Source organism: Salvia splendens, chromosome 6 (assembly GCF_004379255.2).
Source record: "Salvia splendens isolate huo1 chromosome 6, SspV2, whole genome shotgun sequence".
NCBI lineage: Eukaryota > Viridiplantae > Streptophyta > Magnoliopsida > Lamiales > Lamiaceae > Salvia > Salvia splendens.
In genome coordinates this window covers 2,555,570-2,582,587 of record NC_056037.1, presented here as the reverse complement: position 1 = coordinate 2,582,587, position 27,018 = coordinate 2,555,570, and the positions used below count along the sequence as shown (strand labels likewise).

The following is a 27,018-nucleotide window of genomic DNA, read 5'->3' as shown; positions in this document are numbered from 1 at the left end:
CGCATGGGGGTATCCCCTAGATCCGCCATTGTTTTCATGTCGTTACTGTGTCATTTGTCGGGTGTTATCATGTCGATAATATATCCATATGATGTGCAATCGTATTCGTGTTTGTATGAAGCATATCACGTTCGTATCAAATATTTTCTTAAAAAAGTCGTGTTCGGATATAGATATATTAGGTCATATCGACATAATCTGATCGCACAATTTGCCAGGCGTAATTTTTTTTCAAAAAGAAAACTGTTTTGAAAGTGATTTGGTAAGCCTGAAAATGAGAAAGAAAAGAACAATAAAAAATGGCAAGCGCCCAAAAAAAAAACAATAAATGAAAATGCATGGCATTAAAAATGAAAAAAGCAATAAATGAAAATGCTTGGTAAACAATTGTAACTGATTCATCTCTATCAAAAATACCTACTGGAATATAACTTTGGGAAAAAATAAAAATATTATGGCATACAAGTATTATGTCGAAAGAACTTTATCTCTACAATAAAGGGTGGTGGAATTAATACTATAATTTTATGGAAAAAATAAGAGTATTACGGTATAAAGATATTATGTCAGAAATCCATTTCATGGGCAAGGCAAATAGGCAATTCAAATCAAATAACGTGAGGTTGAACATTCCCTCGTAGATGACAAATATAAATAGAGTGGTAAAATTTGATATCTCACACTTTGAGAAATCTGTTTATTTGAGAGCCAATAACTCTATGCAATGAAGTGTTCAGCAAATTATGTTCCACTTACTCCCATTAGTTTCTTGGAGAGATCAGCCATTGTTTACAAAGACAGGATTTCTCTTGTTTATGGAGATATAAACTTCACTTGGAAGCAGACACACGAGAGGTGTCGCCGCCTCGCCTCCGCCCTCTGTCGCCGCGGAATATCCCGCGGTGATGTTGTGAGTTTAATCCCCAACTCTACCTATAGTTTATTACTATAATACACCTATATACTATATCTAATACTATGATATATAACTATACACAATGCTGTTTTCGCTATACAATGCTTCTAAAAATGCAAAACCAGAATTTGACGAAAGTTAAGTAATTTATAGACATGACTAATTTCTAGAGATTTTTTGGTTACATATGTATTGCTTTCATTTTTCTAGAATTTTCAACTATAACAACATAGTATATGGTGTAACTAGGTTGCTTGCTTGGCTCCAAACATCCCTGAAACTTATGAGCTACATTTTGCTGTTCCAATGGCTGGAGCAATCCTCTCCATACTAAACACACACCATGATTCCGCCATGATGGCCGCGTTGCTCGCACGTTCCCAACCCAAGATCGTGTTCGTGGACTACCAATTTCTCGACATTGCCAATGGCGCGTTCAAGATCATGTCCGAGAAGGCCATCCCATTGCCTCGCCTAATCTTGATCCCGGACCCTCATGATTCCGTTTCTAGCGTGACAGCATACGATTCGTTACTAGCAGAATCGGAAAATGATGATGAGTTTGCAGTAGTAAGGCCGGATGATGAGTGTGACCCCATCTCACTCTGCTACACCTCTGGCACGACCTCAACCCCCAAATGCGTTGTGTATAGCCACCGAGGCGCGTATCTCAACTCATTGTCGTCGATTCTGCTCACCGAGATGAAATCCATGCCTGTCTATCTGTGGACTGTACCCATGGTCCACTGCAATGGATGGTGCCAGGCTTGGGCCATCGCGGCCCAAGGTGGCACCAATGTATGTCTAAGGAATGTGACAGCTAAGGGAATATTCGACAGCGTGGCCAATCACAGAGTGACACATATGGGAGGTGCTCCCACCATCTTGAACATGATCAGCAATGCTGGTGCTAGTGGAAGAAGGCCTCTCCCGGGGAGGGTGGCCGTGATGACAGGTGGCGCACCACCGCATCCCCGGGTGCTCTCTGAGATGGAGGAGCAAGGGTTCGACATCACACACGCGTATGGCCTCACAGAGACCTACGGGCCAGGGACTATTTGCGCATGGCAGCCAGAGTGGGACGCCCTGCCTCTTGAGGCGCGGGCGAAACTGAGGGCGCGACAGGGAGTGCAGCATCTCGGGATGGAAGAGGTCGATGTGAAGGACCCTGTCACGATGCAGAGTGTGGCTCGGGATGGGAAGGCGATGGGTGAAGTGATGTTTAGAGGGAATACGGTGATGAGTGGTTACTATAACGACGCTAAGGCGACTGAAGAAGCGTTTCGAGGGGGGTGGTTTCGTACGGGAGACTGGGGGGTGATGTATCCCGATGGGTACATAGAGGTGAAAGATCGCTCGATTGATATAATAGTGTCCGGAGGGGAGAATATAAGCACGATAGAGGTGGAGGCGGTCATCTTTAGCCATCCGGCCGTGTTTGAGGCTGGTGTTGTGGGAAGGCCGGATGAGGATTTGGGCGAGACGCCTTGCGCGTTTTTGAAACTCAAGGAGGGTCATGCTGCAACCGAGGAGGAGATCATGACCTACTGCCGCGAGAGGTTGCCTCACTACAAGGTGCCACGGACAGTGGTGTTCGAGGATCTGCCAAAGACCTCGACCGGGAAGACGCAGAAGTATGCGCTCAGGGCCAAGGCCAAAGCTATCAAGGATCTTGTCTGAGTTGAGCTACATGGTATAACAGTATCTTGATAGTTATAAATAAGATTATTGTATTTTGGTCCAACTTAAAGGAATACATATCAACTAAATAAAATTAGCACGAAACGATTGTGTATTGTTTTAATTTAATTATACTAAAAAATTAATTCTAAATTTACGATCTAAAATGACAAGTAAGAATAACAAGGGAGAGAGAGTACTATAACAATAAAAAAAAAAGTTAAAAATTCAGGAAGAAGAGAAAAAAGTGCAAGAAATAAACTACTCAAAATGTCTGCCAAATATTACTACATGCTTGATAATGCAAAGAGCCAAACAAGCCCTACCAAAATTCCTTTACACAGTGGTTTAACGGAAGTAACCATAAAGCTCCAAGAAGCAAATGCAGAGGATCCAAGGGTTGGCCGCGTCAGTGGTCGGAGCCGTCAACACCACTCGGAAGTATCGGAAGGGAAGAAGAGCATTCGGCCCAACAACGGGCCACGATGTGTTGAGAAAACCGGGTAATTTTCTCTCAAATAGTGAAATGAACCGATTCAGTAATTTCAGAGTTAACCCACTGGGGTCTACTCGATAAAATTACTTCTCCAAATAAATTCTTTGGAAAGACTGGCGAGGACACTGTCCCTCTTAAATACCAGATTCCTAACAGAATTTATCAGTCGGTGTATTTATCACAATATAAAAACACCCAAAAGAACCGTACAAAACACTACTACCAAACCCGCAAATAATATTGAATACAATACTACTACAGAAAATAAACCCAGAAATAAATGCGGAACAAAATAGATAATAAAGAAAGAACACACCCGGAACTTTGATAACGGAGTTCGGCCAAATTGCCTACGTCTCCGAGCACCCTCTGCAGAGCCCACTTATATATTTAAATGGAGAAGAGTACAATTTGGGATAATTTACAAAGTGGGGGGTGAGCTCCTTTTATAGGCAGCCACACCCCCAAACAATTATCAACCCACCGATGTGGGATTTGGATTTTGGCAAATTTCAACAAATCTCCACCTTGACAAAATTTCAAATCCCACCGAACACAAATCTTCTCCACCAAAACAAACGACTCGCGGTGCTTTCATATTGGCGCAGTCAAGCGCCAGCTCCAAATCGCAGAATATTAACCAAGTCCAAACAATGTTCAAACTTGCCTCTCGTCACCACCTTGGTCAACATATCTGCAGGATTCTCCAAAGTTGGAACCTTTCTGATGACAACTTCCTCTTCTCTCCTTTGATCGGCCTTGTTGACGACCTCTTGCCACTAATGCTTCATCTGTAACTGCTTTGCCTTTCATTTTATCTGCCTTTCGCAATTCATGACTATACAAAGCAGAACATACAGTATCTAAAGACACATTCTCTTTACCATGGAGTAATGTGGTCTCCAGATGTTGTATGTTCTGCTTTGTATAGTCATGAATTGCGAAAGGCAGATAAAATGAAAGGCAAAGCAGTTACAGATGAAGCATTAGTGGCAAGAGGTCGTCAACAAGGCCGATCAAAGGAGAGAAGAGGAAGTTGTCATCAGAAAGGTTCCAACTTTGGAGAATCCTGCAGATATGTTGACCAAGGTGGTGACGAGAGGCAAGTTTGAACATTGTTTGGACTTGGTTAATATTCTGCGATTTGGAGCTGGCGCTTGACTGCGCCAATATGAAAGCACCGCGAGTCGTTTGTTTTGGTGGAGAAGATTTGTGTTCGGTGGGATTTGAAATTTTGTCAAGGTGGAGATTTGTTGAAATTTGCCAAAATCCAAATCCCACATCGGTGGGTTGATAATTGTTTGGGGGTGTGGCTGCCTATAAAAGGAGCTCACCCCCCACTTTGTAAATTATCCCAAATTGTACTCTTCTCCATTTAAATATATAAGTGGGCTCTGCAGAGGGTGCTCGGAGACGTAGGCAATTTGGCCGAACTCCGTTATCAAAGTTCCGGGTGTGTTCTTTCTTTATTATCTATTTTGTTCCGCATTTATTTCTGGGTTTATTTTCTGTAGTAGTATTGTATTCAATATTACAAACAAACAGAACCAAGGACGAACCTTTGGCTCTGATACCACTTGTTGAGAAAACCGGGTAATTTTCTCTCAAATAGTGAAATGAACCGATTCAGTAATTTCAGAGTTAACCCACTGGGGTCTACTCGATAAAATTACTTCTCCAAATAAATTCTTTGGAAAGACTGGCGAGGACACTGTCCCTCTTAAATACCAGATTCCTAACAGAATTTATCAGTCGGTGTATTTATCACAATATAAAAACACCCAAAAGAACCGTACAAAACACTACTACCAAACCCGCAAATAATATTGAATACAATACTACTACAGAAAATAAACCCAGAAATAAATGCGGAACAAAATAGATAATAAAGAAAGAACACACCCGGAACTTTGATAACGGAGTTCGGCCAAATTGCCTACGTCTCCGAGCACCCTCTGCAGAGCCCACTTATATATTTAAATGGAGAAGAGTACAATTTGGGATAATTTACAAAGTGGGGGGTGAGCTCCTTTTATAGGCAGCCACACCCCCAAACAATTATCAACCCACCGATGTGGGATTTGGATTTTGGCAAATTTCAACACGATGCGAACTGGCCGGGCTTGCATATGGTTTCATCTTTCTCGTGCACTCGCAAGTTCGTCCAACTGCTCCCTTCCATGGAACCCTGCAACGCATCGTTCATCTCCATTAAGTCTGGTCGCGCAAGATCAATCACTTTAGGCTGAAATGTATGAAGGAATCCGTACCTGAAAACTCCAGTTCCTGATGAAAGCCCTTGAACCATCCTGCCTCATTGTGTAATGGTTGCACATCACCTGAGGATACGAGTGAATGTGGTTACTTTCGGTGATAGCTTCGATTCATAGAAATAATAGACTAATCCACTGCGTATTTGTTCTATCGTGTATTTTTTTCAAATACTGAAATCGTGTATAAGTGTGTTCAGTTGCTCAAGATTAACCTATCTCGAGATTATCCAAGATTGATTTTGTCATCGGAGGAAGGTCGGGATTCATAAGCCAAAACTAATCCTATGTGACATTGTCCCAAGATTAAGTTTCGGGTAATATCTAATCCATCAAACAGAACACTAGCTATATTGTCAATCTAATCTATCACTATTCGTAATCACACACCCCTTAGACGACCGTTGAATGAGAATCCAAATTTGCACGTGCGAACTATAGCAATCGTACCTGATGACCGTTGCCAAGGTCGACCATCCACCAGGCGGTGTTTCTTCCGTCCTCCATCCTGGGTCCAGCGAACGATGTTCCCTATAGTGAGTCAAGTTCGTTTAACTTTGGTTCTAAACCAAGAAACATAAAAGATTGTGTTAGACCGTCTCACGAGCCAAGTCTGTAACACAATACCTATACTCGGTATCCATCCAGGTATAGGTACCGTGTTACAGATCTCGATCCACGACACTGTCTCACACAAGGGTCCCCGACTAAAAATTATCTCCTCACCTGGTAACTCCTCGAGACCAAGACCTTCGGATCGGTGAACCTCGAGAGTGGACTGCTCGCGGTAATCGTTACTCTCTGTGACACATAAAAATTACACAGTAATGAATGCACATGCCTCTGCAGAAGGAGAATATGCAGAAGGTTGTGTTTCACCTTTGATAAAACGGGATTCACCCACCGATGCTCCCCATACGATGTGCCAGAAAAATACAGCACCCCATTGCTATCGCCATTGCATATGTATTGTAGCTCCTTAAAACTCGATCTTCTGTGCTGGAATTTACTGTAAAAAGTGGAACAGCAACAGCATCGGTATATAGCTTCTAAACTTTGACTTAAACGTCCATAAAAAAAAAAACAGAAAACGAGAAGGGGAACTTACATCTGGTCGTGCCCGGAGGATCCACACTCCAAAAATGTAACGGCTTCTTTCACCTGTGAAAGATCCAAGTTAGATAAAAGGAGCTACTTGAAAATGAACTCAGGCGAGGGACTATTGGAGCCTACCAATTCACCGAATCTAGGAATTTGCGCGCTAATGTTGCTTCTCTCCAGCTGAAATCAACGAAAAGTTTGGCAATTAGAAACCATTTGTTCTAGTCAAGTTTGTTATAACTCAGATAAGCACGGAGATCTAGCACGTGCCTTTTCAAGGATCGAGTACGGAAGCAAAGGGAACCGCACGAAATCTAGAAACTCTTCTAGGAAGTTGAGTCTTTCACCAAAAACAAGCTCAGGTGATAAGCTCAGCATCATCTCGTCTACGCTCTCCCATCCGAACAACTCCTCTGCTTCGCAACACCAAAGCAAGACTGCATTGAGCACTCGTTCTTCAGAAGTTACTGTCAAATCCGGATGCTGCAAGAAAAAATCTTCGACATGAGATAGTGTCACAAATACTAAAAATTATTTAACTAAAATGCCATATTGAATTAAAAATTATCATTCATCAATGATCATAGATGCAATCGAGATAAGATTCACCTGAAGAATGTTCCCAAACGTTGCTTCGTCTAACATGACAAAGTCGATGCTGGCAGTCGTACAATAATCAAAATGCGTCGCAAATGTCCTCTGACATGTTTCTTCAATTACTTTACATGAAGGAACAGACGAAACGACTAGCAGAACATGGCACACTGAGTCCTGCAACAAAGTTCGAAAGTCAGCCACACGAACAACAATGCCAAAATTGTTCGCTTCCTCGTCCATTAAACTTGGCATAATACAAAAACTCGTAGAATGATCTTCTTCCACTAGAATTCCATGCCTGCATGTAATATATAGATGAGACACATCAATATTCATAAATTTTCTCAGCTTTCGTGTTCACAAGCCCAATAATCCGCCATTTTCTCAGATCTGCTCGCCCGATTAACAGGCTTTACTTCTATGAGAAATTAATACACGATAGGCAGAACATAATAAGGCAACGGCAACTGTCATACCTCGGAAAGATGCTCTAGGAGTCTTTTGCAACATTCCTGGTGAAGAAGAGAAACCCCAAACTGATCCGCTAACAAAAGAAGCTGTAGTAGCAACACATCAGTGTCCACGTCGTCGTACCCGCTGATTTCTCCACTGTACATGAATTGGAGCAGAGTCATGAATGCATCGAAGTAGATGTCCTTCAAGCAAATCTTCGACGAAACACTTTCATTCATTCCATTTGTGAACATCTGCATGTGCAATAAAATGAATATTAATACAAGCGTTGCGTCACATTCCAGGATCCAGATATTGTCCTACCTTTGTAAAAGGGGCACTCCACAAGCCTAGGATGATTCGATGCGACCGTGCGACTAGACCATGACCTTCGACATAGATTTCCACGTCACTGTACTCACTGGTTGAAAGAAAGCTATTGAGACGTTTAATATCAATGGGTATTTTGTTCAGGAACACCGCGGGGCAACTGAGCCGAGAGCTCGGGTATGATATCTCTACACTTTTTCCAGAGTCAAAAAGTTTCTTGTTAAGTTTGAACCGCTCCATCAATTCATCGCACTGCTTTGCCAATGCACTTACTTCAAACCGTAAGCTCAGAGTTCTCAAAGAACTGAGACGTGATTCCGGAACCTACATCAGGACAATAATATGTTGTCATTCATTTTTTGCTGAAAGATTTAATGACGACATACAATGAAAATCTTATAAAAATGCAACTCACCTCAGTGTTGCCCGTGTAGATGTACTCGAGAAGTGCACGGAGTGTAGGATAGCAAACATCTTCGAGATGGATAATATCTTCTCCCGTCGCACTCAAACCGAAACTCCCAGATGCAGCCAATATGACCTTATGAGCTGGAACGGCCTTTTCCTCTTGCCCGACTATGAAGAAAACATCGGATAGTTCCCAACTCTCCAGAAATTTTTCAAGGCCCCAATTCTCATAGTCGCCAATCTCCTCTTCCGACTCCTCATCAGCATCTTCCATGCCATCATATTCGCCACAATCCACGTGCTTCCATAAGGATATATGGTTCTGCTTTAGAGGCAAAACATTAATATTCCGGTACCCCACGTGTCTGTCCCAACTGCTAAGCCCAACATACTGAACGCTGCAATTGGGGTTCGAGTCCAGCCACTGAAAGACGAGATTTTGGAAAGGGTACCTGCCCTTACCAATGCTTATGAGGCCATCATAAATGCTAATCCAGTAACTCTGAAATGCCGACGAACAGTAAAGATCGACACCAGCGACATCCACAACCGTTTTCCCGTCAACCTCAATGTTCAACCTTTTGTTTCTGTGGCTGCCTATAATCACCGTGTAATGTGGGCTATTATCCCTTTTGTAATGGTAATGCTGGCTGCCTGTTTTTTCTCGGAAGACGATTGTGACATCATTGTGTGCGAAGGCATCAAAAGCAACACAGCCTCTACCGGCTACCCTAAACCTGAAGTTGTCATTCCAAGCACACTCAAATGGTGCTACAGTAAGGAACTTCTTCTGCTTCTCCATAATTCACTCTGTGTTTTCTCTGCAAATCAACCACGTCGAAATGCATCAAGTAAAGGATTCTATTCCAGTAATAGTTCTACAAGATGGATTAGCAAATTTATCAAATTTTTACTCAATAAAGTATCACATACACCAAGAAATGACATACTAGAAAGAATTCACAATCTACTTAAATAGACATGTAAAACTTATCAATGATCCGATCCAACTAATCTTGAAAATCCAAGCCAATGTCAATTGAAAAAAGGGAAGCCTTGAGCACAATGATTCCTTCATACTCACTGTTACATAAAACTCGTAGCCACGTCTTATCCAAGCCAAAAACCATCTAAATATCCAAGTATTAATTTGATCCCAGGTAGGAAGGAAACAAATTCCGAAACAGGGCAAGAAACTAGCTAGCATCTCAGCGTTGATATACGGTAAATTATACCACATTATGCCATCATACAGCCATTTCCTCTAAGGTTTCGAAAACCCTTTGATTGTTTACCAATATGTCAACAACTAGCATAGAACCTATCACAAGAACCGACATATAATAAAGCGCAGTAAGTACCTTCTCACGGGCTGCTAACAGTTCAAGAACCACACACCAAATGCACAAATAGCAGGTTTTGATAGATGTTTATTTGGAGATTCAATAAGGGGAACTAGAATTTAAATAGTTGGCAAAAGTAGCTGAAAACATCACACAATAAACCACAATCACTATCATCCCAAAAGAAAAATCAGCCTTGAAAATCCTCAAATAACAACACATCCTTGTCACAATTTGGGATAAGCCCAGATATTGGCAGAAGCCAAAATATTGAAACCCCACCTCAGAAATTGCAAATATCCATTCACCACCAAGTTGCAAAAATTCTACAGCACAATGACCACATGTTCATTACACAGAAAATATCTAAAAATCCAAACTTTATAAAAATTAATAAAGCTCCCATGCGTCCCTGTAGCAAGAAAACCGACAATATCTAGCAAGATTCTCTCAAGATAAACAAACACCTCATGATATATTAGATACATAATTAAAATGGAAAAAAAGAAGATTTTTTTACATGTACCTGGAATCAAATCCTAAAAACCGTCTCTTTCAGTGAGGGAGCACCTCATCTACTCAAGATTTTCCAAATAAAACAACCACCGAATGCAACTTTGTGTGTAAGAAATTTCTTGATTAAGGATAGCAGAGGCTGGCAGAGAAATCCGTTAAGATGGAATCGGATATTTTCGGAGGTTGAAGTAATGCTGTAATATCCACTAAAATTTCGTGGAGAAATGTGAAATTGGAATCTTGGAAGCAAACACAAATGATACGTGGCATTTCGCCAAACAAAGCAATCCTATTTTTTGTTTTATTCGATATTAACAAAATAAATAGTAATAGTAGTTATTAATTAACTCAATTAATTACTACTTTTACGAATTAATAAATATTAAATTTTTGGGAACTATAGGTGACTATTCATCGATTTTGAAGTTATTTTTGTTTTTCAAAATCAGCCGAAAGAATTCCTATAGAAAAATAATATAAAATTCAGTATATAAAAAAAAACGCAAACCAAATACTCCTCGGAACACTACATAACAATAAAATGTGACATTATTATAGAAGAAAAAAATGGGTAATTCAACAAAATTTGGTGATTTATTTCTCTTTGAATCAAACAAAATTGGTGATTTTGATTGGTTTGTTATGTAGTTAATATTATATTTGGACATCACAATCCGCCACATCAGATTGAAGTGTGCTGTCTCATAATATCAAAATCAAACTACACAATTATTCAACCATATTATTATATCTACAAAATTTAACTAATTTGTAACTGGAATCACCAAAAATTGTACACAAAATATCATGATGTGAAATTTGGTGCTTTCATATTAAGATATACTACATGTTACTACTACTTTGGAGGGATTTATGAACATAAAACACAATGAAGCAATATATATATAAGCAAACAATCACATTCCTTCAATGAAATATTATATAAATTCAGACATTACAAAGAACACAATGGATCATGAATGAAAAGCCCACCATCACAAAGAACATGATGGAAGAAAAAATAGCAAATAAAAATCAAGAAAAATAGCAAATCTTGTAGAAGGCCAAGCAGATTTATCACTCAACCATCTTATTGTGTGTATATTCCCTTTCTGTATCATCATTTTGCGTCTTTGAGGAAGACAGCAGCCTCGATTTTAGCAGCATAGCCGTATTTGGAAGTCGAGTACTTCTTGTAGACACCGGTAAGCTTCCCGTTTCCTGCATTCTGATGGAAAGTCACCATCAATCTTGCACATTCCCTGCAAAACAAAAAAAAACAGTTGGATTAATCAACTGTGTTTGATGAATGACTCTCTTGTCGTGTGTGCTCAGTTTCGACTGCCTACTAACATGAGTTCATCTTTGTTGTAGCTAGAATGCTTCCCGCACGTCCTGCTCCACGTTGCACATTGAGTGAGTGTGCATTGGGCTGTGAATATCGCAGCAGACGCGAGGAGGGATGGTGGGAAACGCAGCATCTCATACTGAACGAGGGAGAGCTCGAGTATGTAGAAGGACACAAGCTCTAACTAAGGGAAACAAATAAACAATCTCATCATCAGTCAAATAACACCAATTCTACTACCTTCATATGTCTGTTTTGTTTGCTTAAAAATGCATAATCGACAAACCTTCTTGTCGGACTGAGCAGCTTTGAGGAAGCGCCTCATGAACACGTATGGAGTTGGAAGCGACATATTGAACTGTAAGGTATTGACTATCGACTTCTCCTGCAGAGGAAAGAAACAGTTGAAATCAGCAAATGTCAGATTGTCTCGTGCGGATTAAAAACAAAATTCGTGGATTACCATGTTGAGCACTTCTTTTCTCGAGTAGGCTTTGTCGGATATTAAAACAAGGTCTTCCACAACAGGAACAGAGACTTCCTCGTACTTGCAGGCTAGGAGCAAAGCGGTTATTCCAACAAGCTGCAATCTTTTTTTCTCCACGGACTGGATTGCCAAGAATCTATCGATGAGATTGACAGTTAGATACAACGTCTCATCCATCAGCTCGAACTTGTAATGCACCTGCATAACACATACAATGTCAGCAGCTGCTCGGTTTTTGGATATTTTGGTGCATTAGTTCCGTTTACCTCGATCAGCCAGTCAATGAGAATGCCCCTCATTCTATCGTTGATATCAAACTGTTGAGTCATGTAGTTTGATGGGACACAGCTTGAGCTCTGGAACGAAACATAAAGCTCAAACAAACTGATATGAACACAAAGAAATCGACTCTCGCGGTGAATCAGGCCCTCTTTCACACTTAACAATGAAGCATGATTAGCAAGACAATTAGAGAAGGTTTTAACCTCTGTCTTTTAGTAATACGCATATATGTCATCAATATACTCGGTAACTGCAAGTGGATTCTTCTTATCACAATCTTCTATATCCACAATCGCCTCATCCAAGTCGAGGTCTTTCATCTCAACTTCAGCATCCTAAGAAGCACATATTCACACTCAACAGACAGATATATGCAACCCTTTAGGGAAATAGCAAAACAACAAGAAATGAATACCATTCGATCAATTTCCACCAGCATAGCTTCCATATGTTGCACATACATCGGCATATCATGGTCCTCGGAGGTTTCTGTATCGATGATGATGCAATCTGATGATTTATGCTCAGCAGCATGTTGAATGGACGGCTTCACTTCCTGCACCAAGATAACCACTTCTTAGGCAAAATAAACGCTAAACTATGTCGAACACGTGACATCTTCTCCTCTAACACATATACCTGCTTCTCTTTGACAGCTAATTGTGCAGCAAACTTCCTAAAAATGCACCAAGAAACCAACATAAATATTAAGATTTTTCAGAGAAATACAATAAAGCTAGAGATGGTATGCAAACCTAGTCACTGGACGATGAAGCGGAGCCACGGGATTCTTCTGAAAGACACCATTTTTCCTAAACAAGATCAAGAAATGTGAAGAAATAAGCAAATGGGGCTTCACATATCAACAAGAAAGTAAAGAAAAAGTTGAGGCTTTATGATTCTATACTCTTTCAAGACGCCCCTTTTGTTAACTCCAATCACATTGCTGTCGATTGTGCTCAACGCCTTCCTTCTATTCCCAGCCTGAGCAGTAACCTTCATCCCCCCTTTGAACAATAATACATTGAATCGATCATCAAGAAATGCTATAGGGTTCTAATCGAGAGAAAACCAAGAAAGAATCAAAACCCTTTTCGAATTTCAAAATTACCATGGCTGTTTGATTGTCTGATCACGCCACGGAAATTCTCACTCTGGCCCTCCATCTTCTGTCTTCTTCAAACGCAGCCAACTAAAATTCTGATGAAAAAAGAATCAAATCTCGAAATGAACAACAAAAATTGGGAGTGGGGAAAGATAATCACACTCAAGAGCGATGGACAACAAACCCCACATCACAAAATCAGAACAAAAAGAAGAAGATTTCGAATTCAAGAAAATCCAAGAACAAAAAATTCAACACAAGAAATCCCAGAGAAAGAAATCAATCAATGGAGCATTACACTTAAATCTCCCTTCTCTGACAGAAAGAGAGAATCTTTGCTTTCTTGAATGTTGTTTCGATGAAATTCGAGAAGGGTTTTTGAAGAGAACGTAAACAGCGGTGCGTGTCTGATTTCTCTCTCTAGATTTTATTTGAAAACAACGGCTAGTGAACGAAATTGGTTGTACGATGAATATTGTTCCCTGTTTGGGCAAACGGTTAATTGCAACTGTTGCATGCATAATCCACGTACGTGCATGCAACAATTCGCGGAATAGCCGCGTTATGAAATGAAGGAATAAGGGTCGTATGCGGATAATAATGGGTCCACGTGGACGTCCGAGCTAGCATGGGAAGGGGAGTACGTGAGTTCGGCACCGAGCTGGCATGGGAAGGGGAGTACGTGAGTTCGGCACCGAGCTGGCATGGGAAGGGGAGTACGTGAGTTCGGCACCGAGCTGACATGGGAAGGGGAGTACGTGAGTTCGGCACCGAGCTGGCATGGGAAGGGGAGTACGTGAGTTCGGCACCGAGCTGACATGGGAAGGGGAGTACGTGAGTTCGGCACCGAGCTGGCATGGGAAGGGGAGTACGTGAGTTCGGCACCGAGGAATATAGGTGGATGCGGTGTGCATTGCGTGAACTATAAGAAGGGGGACCACACTCTCATTTTGTTATGTTAGTTATGTGATTGTTGATTTGGGCTAGGATCCGTGATCCGTAGCAATTAGGAGTTTCATTCTCATTGTTATCGTTATTGCTTTGTTGTTGCTATTTGTAATTCCTCTTTTGCAATTTACATTCGATTACCCAGATCTATCTATCTTAGCTCGGTTACTCTGCTACGTGAGGTGGTGTTGCTTGCTTTTGCTGTGTGACTTGCAGGGATCGTTGCGATCTCGCTGGCTTCGAGCTCGAATCGCAACAAGTGGTATCCAGAGCCACCGATTCTCGGTGAAATGACGCCGGTGAGCACGAGGGGATCGACGGAGACGGATAGGAAGGTGATGGAGTCGGAGAGGCGGGTGATGGAAATGATTGTGGAATTGAGTCAGAAACAGGAGAGAGCGGAGGCGAGAATGGAGGAGATGATGAAAGCGATTGTGGCGATAAACGTACAGAATCAGACGGCGGAAGTGAGAAGGGAACGGGAGGTCGTAGGCGATGGTGGAGGTAAGAATGAAGGCGGAAATGATCTCGGCCGATCTACTCGGTACGAATTTCCTAAGTTTGATGGAACTGGACTAGAAGGTTGGGTGATGAGATCGGAGTTCTTCTTCGAAATCGCGAAGGTGACAGAGGATAGGGAAAAGGTGAAAACAGCAGCGCTGCACTTAGAAGGGAAGGCATTGCAATGGCACCGGGGGTTTGTGAGTTTGCAAGGGGAAGGGGCCTACGCAGATTGGGGTGGATATGTGAAAGCTATGTCAGCGCGGTTTGGGACACACGCCTATGAAGATCCATTAGCTGATCTGAGAAATTTGAGGCAAACCAGTTCGTTGCAGGAGTACATGGACGAATTTGATGAGTTATACCCGAGATCAAAGGTGTCAGGAGAGCAGGCGCTCAGTTTCTTCCTGTCCGGGCTTGTGGATGAGTTACAGATGCCCGTGAGGATGTTTAAGCCGCAGAGCTTAGACGATGCTTATGCCTTAGCCAAGCTGCAGGATCTCACTGTCAAGGCAATGCAGGGCAAGCCTAAAGTGAGCCAAGGGGGAGGTTCGCAGGGGAGCAGCTACAGTGCGAATAACAAATCACTGACGGTGACTACCACCAACTACAAGCCAAGTGGAAGTGCGGGCGGCTATGGGAGCAATAAGGAGAGTGATAGAGGGAATCCAACGAGACCACCACCTAGACTTCTAAGTAAGGAAATGGAGGAGAGAAAGGCTAAGAACCTCTGCTTTTGGTGCCCGGAGAAATTCACACCGAATCACCGCTGCTCTAAAAGGAAATCCTACGTGATGCAATTGCTTGAGGAATTGAAGCAAGAAGAGTCTGAGGAGCAGGAAGAGGAGGAAGATTGTGAAGTAGCCCAGGACTTGCAGCTATCTTTGCATGCTATGTGGGAATTAATGGGGAAAGAATTATGAGGATGAGGGGAGTTTGTCAGAAAAAATACCTTAGAGTTTTGGTGGATACAGGAAGCACACACAACTTTTTGAGCAGCCACATAGCTGATAAGATCAAATGCAAGTGGACACAAGTAGCAACCGCAGCAGTTGAGGTAGCCAACGGGCAGCTACTGCAGTGCACAAAAAAATGCAAGGAGTTCCAATGGGAAATGCAGGGTTCTAAATTCACCACTGAGGTTCATGTTATTAACTTGGAAACCTATGATTTGATATTGGGAGTGACTTGGCTATCTACATTGGGGAACATTGGCTGGAATTTTAACACACTCAGTATGGTGTTCAAGTTAGATGGTCAGTTGTATCAGCTGCAGGGAGAGAAGTGGAATTCTAAGGAGAAGCAGCTCAATTGCATCCAACTAATAACTCAAGAGGAGGTCTCTGGTCAACCAGTAAAAATGAGCCAAGTGGTGACAGCGGTGGAGGGAGTTACTTGGCAATGTAATGGAATAAGCAAGGAAGAAATGTGGCCTGAGTTGGAGCAGCTACTTGAGGAGTTTGCTGAGATTTTTGAAGAACCTAAAGGCCTACCACCACAAAGGGAGCTAGATCATAAGATCATTCTGAAGGAGGGAACTGAGCCTATCAATGTGAGGCCCTATAAGTATGCAGCTCATCAGAAAGATGCTATTGAAATAATGATTAAGGAAATGCTAGAAGCCGGGGTTATAAGGAACAGCAAGAGCTCTTATGCTAGCCCTATAGTATTGGTGAAGAAAAAGGATAATACCTGGAGAATGTGTGTAGATTACAGGGCTTTGAATGCAGCCACTGTGAAGGATAAATACCCTATTCCGGTGATTGAGGAGCTGTTAGATGAGCTAGGAGCGGCTGGTTGGTTCACAAAAATTGATCTCAGATCAGGCTATTGGCAGGTTAGGATGAATCTGGAGGATGTGCACAAAACTGCTTTCAAATCCCATGAGGGCCACTATGAGTTTCTTGTCATGCCCTTCGGCTTGACAAACGCACCAGCTACCTTTCAGAACTTGATGAACACCATATTCAGGAAGTACTTGCGGAAGTTCGTGTTGGTATTCTTCGATGACATATTGGTATATAGCAGAAGCCAAGCTGAACATGTTGGGCATCTTAGGGTGGTGTTGGAATTAATGAGAGAGCATTCTCTTCTAGCTAAGAGGTCCAAGTGTGTTTTTGGGGGAAAGGAGGTGGAATACTTAGGCCATATAATATCAGAAAACGGGGTGGCTACAGATGAAGCTAAGATTGAGGCTGTCAAAAACTGGCCTCAGCCTAAAACGGTTAAACAGGTTCGGAGCTTCTTGGGTCTAACGGGGTATTACCGGCGATTTGTGCAGGGCTATGGTGTTATAGCAAAGCCTCTGGTGGAAGTTATCACAGGGTCGACCTTTGAATGGACAGAAGCAGCCCAGGCAGCCTTTGAAAAGTTGAAATTCTTGATGAGTTCAACCCCTGTTTTGGCCTTACCGGATTTCTCCAAGGACTTTGTGGTGGAAACTGATGCATCTGGGGTGGGAATAGGAGCAGTATTGATGCAAGAGGGGCATCCAATTGCCTTCATCAGCAAGGTATTATCTCCTAGGTATCAATCTCTATCAGTGTACGAGAAGGAATTATTGGCTATTCTCTTGGCGGTAAAAAAATGGTATCACTATTTGCAATGCAGAAAGTTTGTGATTGTGACTGATCATCAAAGTTTGAAGTACCTTTTGGAGCAGAAACTCACAACACCTACACAACAAGCTTGGATGGCTAAGTTGATGCACTTCGACTATGAAATTAAGTACAGAAGAGGGGTAGAGAACTCAGCAGCTGATGCCCTCTCAAGAGTTCCTGAAATTATGGTTCATGCTCTCACCTCTTACATCATTCCCCTGGAACTCATAGCTAAAATCAAATCTACATGGGAGAAGGATCCGCAGCTACAACAGATTATCTCAGAAAAACAGCAAAACCTTGAATCTCATCCGAAATTTAGTTGGCAGAAAGGGGAGTTGAGGAGATATGGGAAGTTAGTGGTGGGAAATGACATCCAATTGAAGGCACAGATATTGGCAGTATTTCATGAGTCTGCTCTAGGGGGGCATTCTGGGGCTCTGCCTACTTATAAGAGACTATCGGCCTTACTATATTGGCCTAAGATGATGAAGGAAGTAAGGGAGTTTGTGAGGCTTTGTGTCGTTTGTCAAAGATTCAAGGCAGGAAATTCTCCCCCCGCTGGGCTACTACAGCCATTGCCTACTCCAACTTCACTCTTTACTGACTTAACTATGGATTTTGTGGAGGCTTTGCCAACTTCTCAGGGAAAGGATGCCATACTGGTGGTAGTGGACCGGCTGAGCAAGTATGCTCATTTCATGGCAATGACTCATCCTTTTACCTCTAAACAAGTGGCTGAAACCTTTATGAATTCAGTCTTTAAGCTTCATGGGATGCCACTAAAGATAGTCAGTGACCGTGGTGCAACGTTCATGAGTACTTTTTGGGCCGACTTCTTTGCCTTGTTGGGAGTTGATCTCTTGTACTCCACGGCCTATCATCCGGAGACAGATGGCCAGTCCGAAGTAGTTAACCGATGCTTGCAATGCTATTTAAGGTGTTCGGTTGGGGAGAAGCCACATTCTTGGCATCAATGGTTGGGTCTTGCCGAGTATTGGTATAATACTTCGTACCATTCGAGTATCAAAATGACTCCCTTCGAAGCTCTGTATGGGTATGCTCCACCTCTACATGTGCCGTATTTGCCCGGGGATTCACGGGTGGAGGCAGTAGATATTGCCTTACGGGACAGAGAGGAAATGATTTCAGTGCTCAAAATGAATATACAGAAGGCTGCGGACCGGATGCAAAGGCAAGCCAACAAGCATAGGGTGGATCGCGAGTATGAAATTGGTGATTGGGTGTGGCTGAAGCTGCAGGATTATCGACAAAAGTCCATCCGAGGCAAGCACCACAAATTTGAACCAAAGTTTTTTGGGCCCTACCAGATTCTGGACAAGATCGGCAAGGTGGCCTATAGGCTGAGTCTTCCCTCATCGGCCACCATCCATAATGTGTTCCACGTTTCTCTACTTAGGCCGGCTTCTCAGCCTACTGGTCCAGTGCCCAACCTACCTGCTATATCTCACGTTAGGGATGCTCTGCCGCAAGCTATACTTGAGCGAAAAATGGTGAAGAGGCACAATCAAGCTGTTACTCAATGGCTCATACATTGGGATGGGTATTCACCCGCGGATGCTTCGTGGGAATATGCGGATGAAATCAAAGCACGTTTTCCCTGGTTCCTTGAGGACAAGGAACCTTAAGAGGGGGGTATTGTTGCATGCATAATCCACGTACGTGCATGCAACAATTCGCGGAATAGCCGCGTTATGAAATGAAGGAATAAGGGTCGTATGCGGATAATAATGGGTCCACGTGGACGTCCGAGCTAGCATGGGAAGGGGAGTACGTGAGTTCGGCACCGAGCTGGCATGGGAAGGGGAGTACGTGAGTTCGGCACCGAGCTGGCATGGGAAGGGGAGTACGTGAGTTCGGCACCGAGCTGACATGGGAAGGGGAGTACGTGAGTTCGGCACCGAGCTGGCATGGGAAGGGAAGTACGTGAGTTCGGCACCGAGCTGACATGGGAAGGGGAGTACGTGAGTTCGGCACCGAGCTGGCATGGGAAGGGGAGTACGTGAGTTCGGCACCGAGGAATATAGGTGGATGCGGTGTGCATTGCGTGAACTATAAGAAGGGGGACCACACTCTCATTTTGTTATGTTAGTTATGTGATTGTTGATTTGGGCTAGGATCCGTGATCCGTAGCAATTAGGAGTTTCATTCTCATTGTTATCGTTATTGCTTTGTTGTTGCTATTTGTAATTCCTCTTTTGCAATTTACATTCGATTACCCAGATCTATCTATCTTAGCTCGGTTACTCTGCTACGTGAGGTGGTGTTGCTTGCTTTTGCTGTGTGACTTGCAGGGATCGTTGCGATCTCGCTGGCTTCGAGCTCGAATCGCAACAGCAACCAACCCAAAATTATGGAATTCAAAAATAATTTCCTTTTCTTTTTTTAACTCAAGTTACCTTATTTTCCTACTATATTTTCAACTCTTCTAATAATAATTCCGCAGTCAAACAATAATTATTATAACTACTCCTACATTGTAATTGTTCAATCCACTTTCCTTTCAGGTTATTTCTTGTAATTGTAGTTCTTTGATGCTAAATATGGATAGAAAATTTAAATTAAATTCTCTACATATGGAAATGTATTTGATTGTATAGTAAAGTGGAGTATTTGAAATGGTTTATCAAATTTTTGGATATTGATGTTATAGTTATTTAATTTGCAAGTTGAAGTAGGATGTTATTTAATTATGAAAAATATTTTGGAGACATAATGTCTAAGACATAATGAGGTTAAAGTAGTCATTTTAGATTGTTTTATATTTTTATTTAAATAAATGTTTTGTACATATACCATAATACCCTTGTGCATATAAAATCATTTTTTTATATTTAAGAATTACTTGCTTAGGAAAGTTGTGTGCATTTATATGGATGACATGATTTAAGCAAATATATACTCTAAAATCAAATAAAATCTACCTGTAACAACTAATAATTCAATTATTCAAATCTTGTGAACAAAATCTTGAAGCAATGAAATGGGAAATGATATTTTTAATTTAACATTATACGTATTTTGTTTGTAATTAAATTTATAAGATGTTCATATACCTTATTACTCCTACATTTATAAAACATATTATTTGTTTATAAGAGTTTTAATTCTGGAACGTTAACTATATACATTTACTTTTAAAATACAAATTGTAAAAGGTTATATCTTACTTTCCAAAATACATCTTTTTATAATGAGAAAAAATTTATATACCTTCACTTTCCAGATTCAATTTATTAAAAAAATATAAAATAGTAGTTATATTTTTAAAATATTGGTTAGATGAATTAAAAGTACTCCGTATTTGAATATTTTTTATCTTGATTCAAAGTAAAGTTTCAAAATTTTAAGAATTTAAACAATTTTATATTTAATAGAAATGATACATTGTTACTAATGGAGTTTACAATTTTGATTTTAAGAATTTCATAATTTTAATTTAACTCTTTACATTCAAAATTTTTATTTCTTTAAATTCTTAATTTTTAGAACATTATGTTGAACCTATTACACATTTTTAACTCATCTATTAAATATCTTAAAGTACATAGTTAATATTTCTCCTTTTCTTATGCAATATTAGAGTTCTTAGTCCAGTTCACTGTAACATACGACAAATTAAAATTTAAGAATTTCATACTTTTGATAGTAGTAATTCTTTACGTTCCAATATATTAATTTCTTTAAATTCTAAATTTAAAAAACGTTACAAATGTACCCCAATCAAAAATTAATTATATATTCTTTTGATTGAGTGTATTAGGTAAAATAGTGTAATTTGATATGAGTTGACTTTGATAATAGTTTGATTGATGTATATTTAGATAAAAGATAGTAATTTGATATGAATTGCCTTTCCTTTTATGATTAATTGATATATATTTATTTATTCAATTATTATTTAATTCAAAATAAGGGTATATTAGTCCTTATTATAATTTGGCTTATGGCAAATTGACATAGGGGTATTATGGCTTGGAGACATTATGTCTCTAAATCATCACTCTTTAATTATATATAAGTATTAAAATTACAAGTTGAAGTAGGATGTTGTAACAAGTAACAAGATTATTTCAACACATCATCAACCTTAGACCATCTGACCTTAATTATTCAATTATGCAAGTACATGATTCAAGTAACTAAAATTTAAACATGATTTTTTGGAAAGAGGGTGTAGAATAGATTTTACACATTACGCTTACATGAATCCATGATTTTAGGATGAGTTTTTTCTTACCATAAAATATTTAAATTAATAATCATTGTTCGATGATAAATTGCAATCAACTCAAATTTTCACATATTTGCTTTTTTCCAACTATGTGGCTAGTGGATTGCAAAGTAAAATCATATATGATCGTGTAATGGTAAAAAATAGGATCGTTTATTTTGGAGAAGGGTAAATTGCAAAAAAAAAAATATGAATCTTTTAACTTTAAAAATTATTGTAAGTGTTTTTAATTTTTTTTATAAGATCTACTTTTGGGTGAAATTATTCTATTGACATACAATTCTATGAGAACAAGACCGTCTATAAACTTTTTTTTTATCAATTTTCTATTAACTTAATTACAACATCAATTTGAAACACGAGTCAACAACATAAAATAAATAGGAAATTATAAAATTTTGTCATTGAAAAATCTGAACAACGTTACTATAATTCATGATTTTTCCGCTATTAGTTTCAGAACCAATCAACATTTGACCAATATCAATATTCATAATTTTTTTGCTAACTTGAACTTTATAGTGCACATGACATATCAATAAGGAGTAATTTTTCTATATACATAAATAAGAAGGTTGGGGAACAATGAGTTGGACTTTATTCCCTCTTTGTCTTTGACTTTTTCTTATCTTCAATGAATAATTACTCAGGAAAGAATTTTGTTATGAGTAAAATAAGATTTTGATCTCGTAAGCACAACATAATTTGAATGTGAAGTGCGATTTAAGTCTTCGAAATCAAAAGCAAGTTGTTTTAGGCCAGGTTTGATACGTGTGACAACAGACAGCATAAGGTAAGATACAAATATTGAAATACTAATTAAGATCAAAATCAAAATTAGGTTTTTATGTTTGTTGTTAAATAAATAAAATAAAAATAATGTGAAAATAAGTTATTTAGTAATTTATCATGTTTTGATAATAATTAATTAGTATAATAATTAAGCTAAATTAGACACTAATTATTAACAAAAAAACACAATGAATCATCTCACCTATGCCTGTAAATTCGGATACCCTCGGGTACCCAAACCCGAAAATTCGGGTACCCGAACCGGAAATCTCAAAAATATCATACCCAACACCCGACCCGTATGTGAATTCGGGTACCCTAATACCCGATGCGGGTACCCGAACCTAACTAATCGGTACCCATAAACCCGAAATTATTATAACACAATAATACTATTTGTTGACTATTATTACAAGTCTACATTTCAAATAGACATTAGACAAATAGACACTACTTAATTTTAAAATAAAGAAATTTTTGGCATAAATTGAAGCATAAAAGTGATTAAAATAAATTTTTTAAGACATTAAATGAACATGTAAATAAATTGGAGAAAAGTGAGGCACATGAAAAATTCATAAATCTTTATGCGATTAAATAAATTTACCCTAGATTTACCCTACGGGCCATAGGCCCTATACTAAATAAAAAAATTTATCACAAATATATAATTGATCGGGTTTAATCGGGTATGAGTCGGGTATCCTAACTACCCAAACCCGTACCCGAACCCATAATTTCGGGTTTCGGGTACCCAAAACCCGTCGGATATTGGGTCGGGATCAGGTGTACCCGAAACTCGCGGACTAAATTTGCAGGCCTAATATTCCCACCTGGCCTCGTAGAGAATGGGATGGAATAAAAAAAATCCAAAAATCAAGAAAGTATCAAATCTTGTTATAGGCCAAGCAGATTAGCTCTCAACCATCTTAATGTGTATGTTTTCCTTTCTGTATCATCAATTTTCATCTTTTGAGACAAACAGTAGCCTTCATGTTAGCCGGATACTCTTATCATTTGTATCCGATCATCTTTGATTGATGACTGCTTCTCTCTCTCAGTATTGCCAGCAAGGCTTTTGTGGTGGGTAATCTTTCCGGATGTCTAAATCGTGCAAATTGGTTTTGATTCTTATCTTGATAGATCGAATGCGTCGATTGCTCTTTGTGAGTTTTGAAAGATTCTAACAAATTGTTGTGTTCCTTTGCAGTTTGAGTGATGTCGTGGTAGTGGCTATTGCTTCGCAGCCAAATCTATGGTCTAAAATTTGGTGTTGATTTTAGTTTTAGATCGTTCTATCATTAGTCCCATTCAATTCTTCGATAAAAGTATATGTTTAAAGGTCTTTATTTGTGCGATAATAAGTCTTTTAAATCTAACACTTGTTAGCACAAAAAATCTTGATAATTAGTAAACCTTACATTTCTAATCCTTTTATTTATTTTTAAAAAAATTATAAAAGAACATATCAATCAACAATAACAATGGATGTGTGAGTTTCACAAAACAATAGACTAGCCCATCTCAAATTTTCTTCCAGTTTTAATTTATAAAAAAATTAAACTATAGAAAAAATAAGAAATTATTAAACACGTGATATAAATGAGGTGAGCGCCCTCTTTTTTGAAAACCTCCTCTCCTCTCGCGCCGTCTCCCCCACTCACCTACATCCGCAATTTCCGATCTGCAAACCCACACCTCCGGTGAGTCTCCCTCTGCTTCCCTACTATCACTACCGCCGCCTTTTCCCTTCATCTCTTTTACTTTCCAGCTCAGACGCTAAACTCCAGAATTCAAATTATTATATTTCTCATTTTCTTTTTGTTTTATTTCAATTTTGCAATTCATGTAGGGTTTTGGGGGATATTCATTTTCTCCTCGACAATTGCGGTTTAACATAGTTGGATGAGGTTCACCTTTTGAATTAGTAGGATGTTTTGCGCATTGTCTTTGCCTATTCTATTTTAGGTGTTTTGATTTTGTATTGAAGTTTTTTAACTCCATCCTTTTGGGGGCAAATTTTCGAAATAAATTGTAGAATCTAGAAAGCTTTATCTGAGCACATATTAGGTCTTTGTTTGTTAATTGGTCAGTCAGAGTCAAGCCATAACTTTTTGTAAGTTTTTTAGGTTTTGAAGGGGAATGGAATCATTAGTGTATCAATTTGGCTGTTTTTCGTGCATTTCCGATCTCTATAATACAGAGTGGAAATTTGAAGGTTGTATAATTATTGTTGAGTGAGTGCTTTTTTGTGGGTGGGATGTTGGGAGAATTCTTTAAGTTGTTGGGTTGAAATAGATGTACTAATTCTCTATTTCGTGTTTCGTTCCTGTAATCTGGTACTGGTAATGGTGGTGCGTCCAGTGTTTCTGGTTTTCATAGTCACTAAACGAATAGCATTTGCGAGTTTTGTAGAATCACTATATGTGAGGACTTGGGGATTGAAATATACGAATTTATGAACTAGAAGATATTTTTACACACAATATCTTACTTTTGTTGATGTGCTATAACTTCATTTTGTTGCAGATCATTGCTTTGGTCGGGGTATTTTGTGGGAACTATTTTGAAGCAGGTTTTCTTCTATTGACTTCTGTGATGATCAACAGCGAACATAATGCAAATGTAAAGGCTGGTAGTGGGATTCCCACTCCTGCTCACGATAAGCAGCTCCCTGGTTCTGTGAAAAAGATGGCCCTCAGAGATTTGCAGAATGAAAATGTGGGATCAATTCATAAGCAGCAAGTTAATTTACTTCCTGGAGGTGGGAAATCTTGTGGTGACAGAGTTAAGGTTTGTGGAAATAAAAGGCTTACACCTGAGCGTCCCTCAAGTTCCCAGGGTCTCCCATACTCAGCCTACAGTGGTACAAATGAAAATGTCATGAACGCACGCAGGAGATTTGAGCTAGAACTTGGAGGAAGACTTCATAACAATGTCGAGAAAAAGATCATAAGTTGTTCAGAAGCGAAGAACACAGGAGGTCAGTTACGACAAGATGTTAGTAAGAAGCCAGTGAAGAATGGTAATCTCCATCAAGGTCCAGTCGTTACACCAAATAACCTGAAAGCAATCATGGCCTTTTCAAGTAGTGGCCCATCGGTGCCTAATTCTTTGGGGAAGCATCGCAATGGCACTCCAGTTGCTAAGGTTTCTCAAGAGCTTCCTCATACTGTTGATCTCAAGACCACAAATGATCTGCTAAGAATTGAAACTGAGCGCTTCATCCGTCTGCAGAAGTTTCTGAAACAATGTGACGAAGCTAAACAAAGAGACTACACTCAGAGTGAGTCTTTGTTTTCCGTGTGTTTGGTGGATCTTTAATCTATGCGCTATATTATCTGACAAACATTGTTTGTTTGGCATGACTTCTCCCAGCGCTCATGCATCTGCCCCCTTCAGAGTTGAGTAAGCATGCTGTGGAGTTGGAGAAACGAGCGATCCAGTTGACAATTGAGGAAGGTAGACAAATTAGTTGTGTTTTTTGGTTGCTTACATGGTATGGTGTATTTGTCCAAGAATATGTTGTGCAGTGGCATTTAAATAAGTGCATAACCTTGATACACGTTATAGGCTACTCTAAGTAGTCACTTTGTAATTTATTATGATGTCTAATGGCGATATACTTTGGTTGAGTCAAAGATATGCTAAATACTTTACATTGGCTGACATCTGATAATGAATTTCTATGAATTGGTGCTCGAGCTGCAGCCCATCCCTAGCATAGAAGCACTTAGAATGATTTTTAATGGAAAAATCTCTCTGTAAATAAATCTGCTTTTTAGTCCCCCTCAAGGAAATTGGGATGCATTATTGGTGTTGCCCACATCGTTAGCTTTCTAGTGTATTAGGTTTTGAAGATTCGTGAGTAGTTCTTGGTTGTCTACAGATACTTATTGGCTCTCTCTGTACATTCTATTTGTTGCAGGCAACGAGATGCAGAGGATGAAGGCATTGAACATTTTTATCAAGCCTTCGCCTGGGGACACTTTGACAGGCCAGCTATTGCAAGCAAACAAACGTTAACTGGTAAGGCTTGTGGTAACCTTTTGTGTTGGTTAAGAGATTTGTATTTCATGAGACAAAAGCTGAAAACAAATCTTTGTCTCATCTATATATTTTAGGTTCTCTCCTTTTTCTTGTTAGGTTGTAAAACTAAGTTCAGCAGTTACCTCCTGTGTAGCCATATTTTGCAATTCCTCGATCATAGATGCTCACTAGGAAATAAGCATTTATTAAAAATGTAGCTTCTGTTTCTTGCTTTCGAATCATTAAACTTTTCCACGTATGTTTTTGCCTTTTTCTCTTCCTCTCTATGGATTCTGATAAGGGAAAAGAAATTCCTTTCTAGTTTGATTCATCAAATCGAGATCATTAGAATAACTTGGATTCAGTATATTATGTGGAAAAGTTTTTTTTTACACAGAAGTTTAAATTGAAGTAGATAATCGAATTTTGAATTAATTAACAAAAAATTTGTAAGTAGGCATAAAATATGAAAAATGGAGTATATATTTATTAATCATTTATAATCATGGTAACTTTCTGTTTGTAAGATCTAAAGCTAATAACATCATAGTATTATATGTG

At 39.6% G+C, this 27,018-nt stretch overlaps 3 protein-coding genes and 1 pseudogene across 6 annotated transcripts; 2 read left to right on the top strand and 2 right to left on the bottom strand.

Moving 5' to 3' along the window:
• The first annotated feature begins 724 nt into the window (after positions 1-724).
• Positions 725-2,720, top strand: LOC121807749 (butanoate--CoA ligase AAE1-like). Its single transcript, XM_042208058.1, has 2 exons — positions 725-910; positions 1,166-2,720. Exons 1-2 carry the CDS (start codon positions 725-727, stop codon positions 2,594-2,596), a joined length of 1,617 nt encoding a protein of 538 aa, XP_042063992.1. The 3' UTR covers positions 2,597-2,720.
• A 138-nt stretch (positions 2,721-2,858) lies between these two features.
• Positions 2,859-10,337, bottom strand: LOC121807748 (BTB/POZ domain-containing protein At2g30600-like). 4 transcript variants are annotated; one of them, XM_042208055.1, is made up of 14 exons: positions 10,121-10,337; positions 8,259-9,072; positions 7,838-8,167; positions 7,537-7,767; positions 7,073-7,234; positions 6,734-6,946; positions 6,596-6,643; positions 6,471-6,523; positions 6,242-6,371; positions 6,089-6,163; positions 5,813-5,893; positions 5,363-5,431; positions 5,201-5,280; positions 2,859-3,083 (listed from the first exon to the last, which is right to left on the bottom strand). In XM_042208055.1, the coding sequence occupies exons 2-14, from the start codon at positions 9,051-9,053 to the stop codon at positions 2,945-2,947; spliced, it is 2,406 nt and encodes an 801-aa protein (XP_042063989.1). In that variant the 5' UTR covers positions 9,054-9,072; positions 10,121-10,337; the 3' UTR covers positions 2,859-2,944. The 4 variants fall into 4 exon arrangements, with proteins under 4 accessions (XP_042063989.1, XP_042063988.1, XP_042063991.1 ...); XM_042208054.1 differs by lacking the exon at positions 10,121-10,337 and adding an exon at positions 9,613-9,770; XM_042208057.1 differs by lacking the exons at positions 2,859-3,083; positions 10,121-10,337 and adding exons at positions 3,390-3,572; positions 9,613-9,770 and having other exon boundaries at positions 5,159-5,280.
• A 673-nt stretch (positions 10,338-11,010) lies between these two features.
• On the bottom strand, positions 11,011-13,759 carry LOC121807750 (annotated as a pseudogene).
• Positions 13,760-23,791: 10,032 nt separating this feature from the next.
• Positions 23,792-26,716, top strand: LOC121806287. The gene is made up of 4 exons (XM_042206278.1): positions 23,792-24,131; positions 24,958-25,714; positions 25,807-25,890; positions 26,357-26,716. The coding sequence occupies exons 2-4, from the start codon at positions 25,027-25,029 to the stop codon at positions 26,452-26,454; spliced, it is 870 nt and encodes a 289-aa protein (XP_042062212.1). The 5' UTR covers positions 23,792-24,131; positions 24,958-25,026; the 3' UTR covers positions 26,455-26,716.
• Positions 26,717-27,018: the final 302 nt, after the last annotated feature.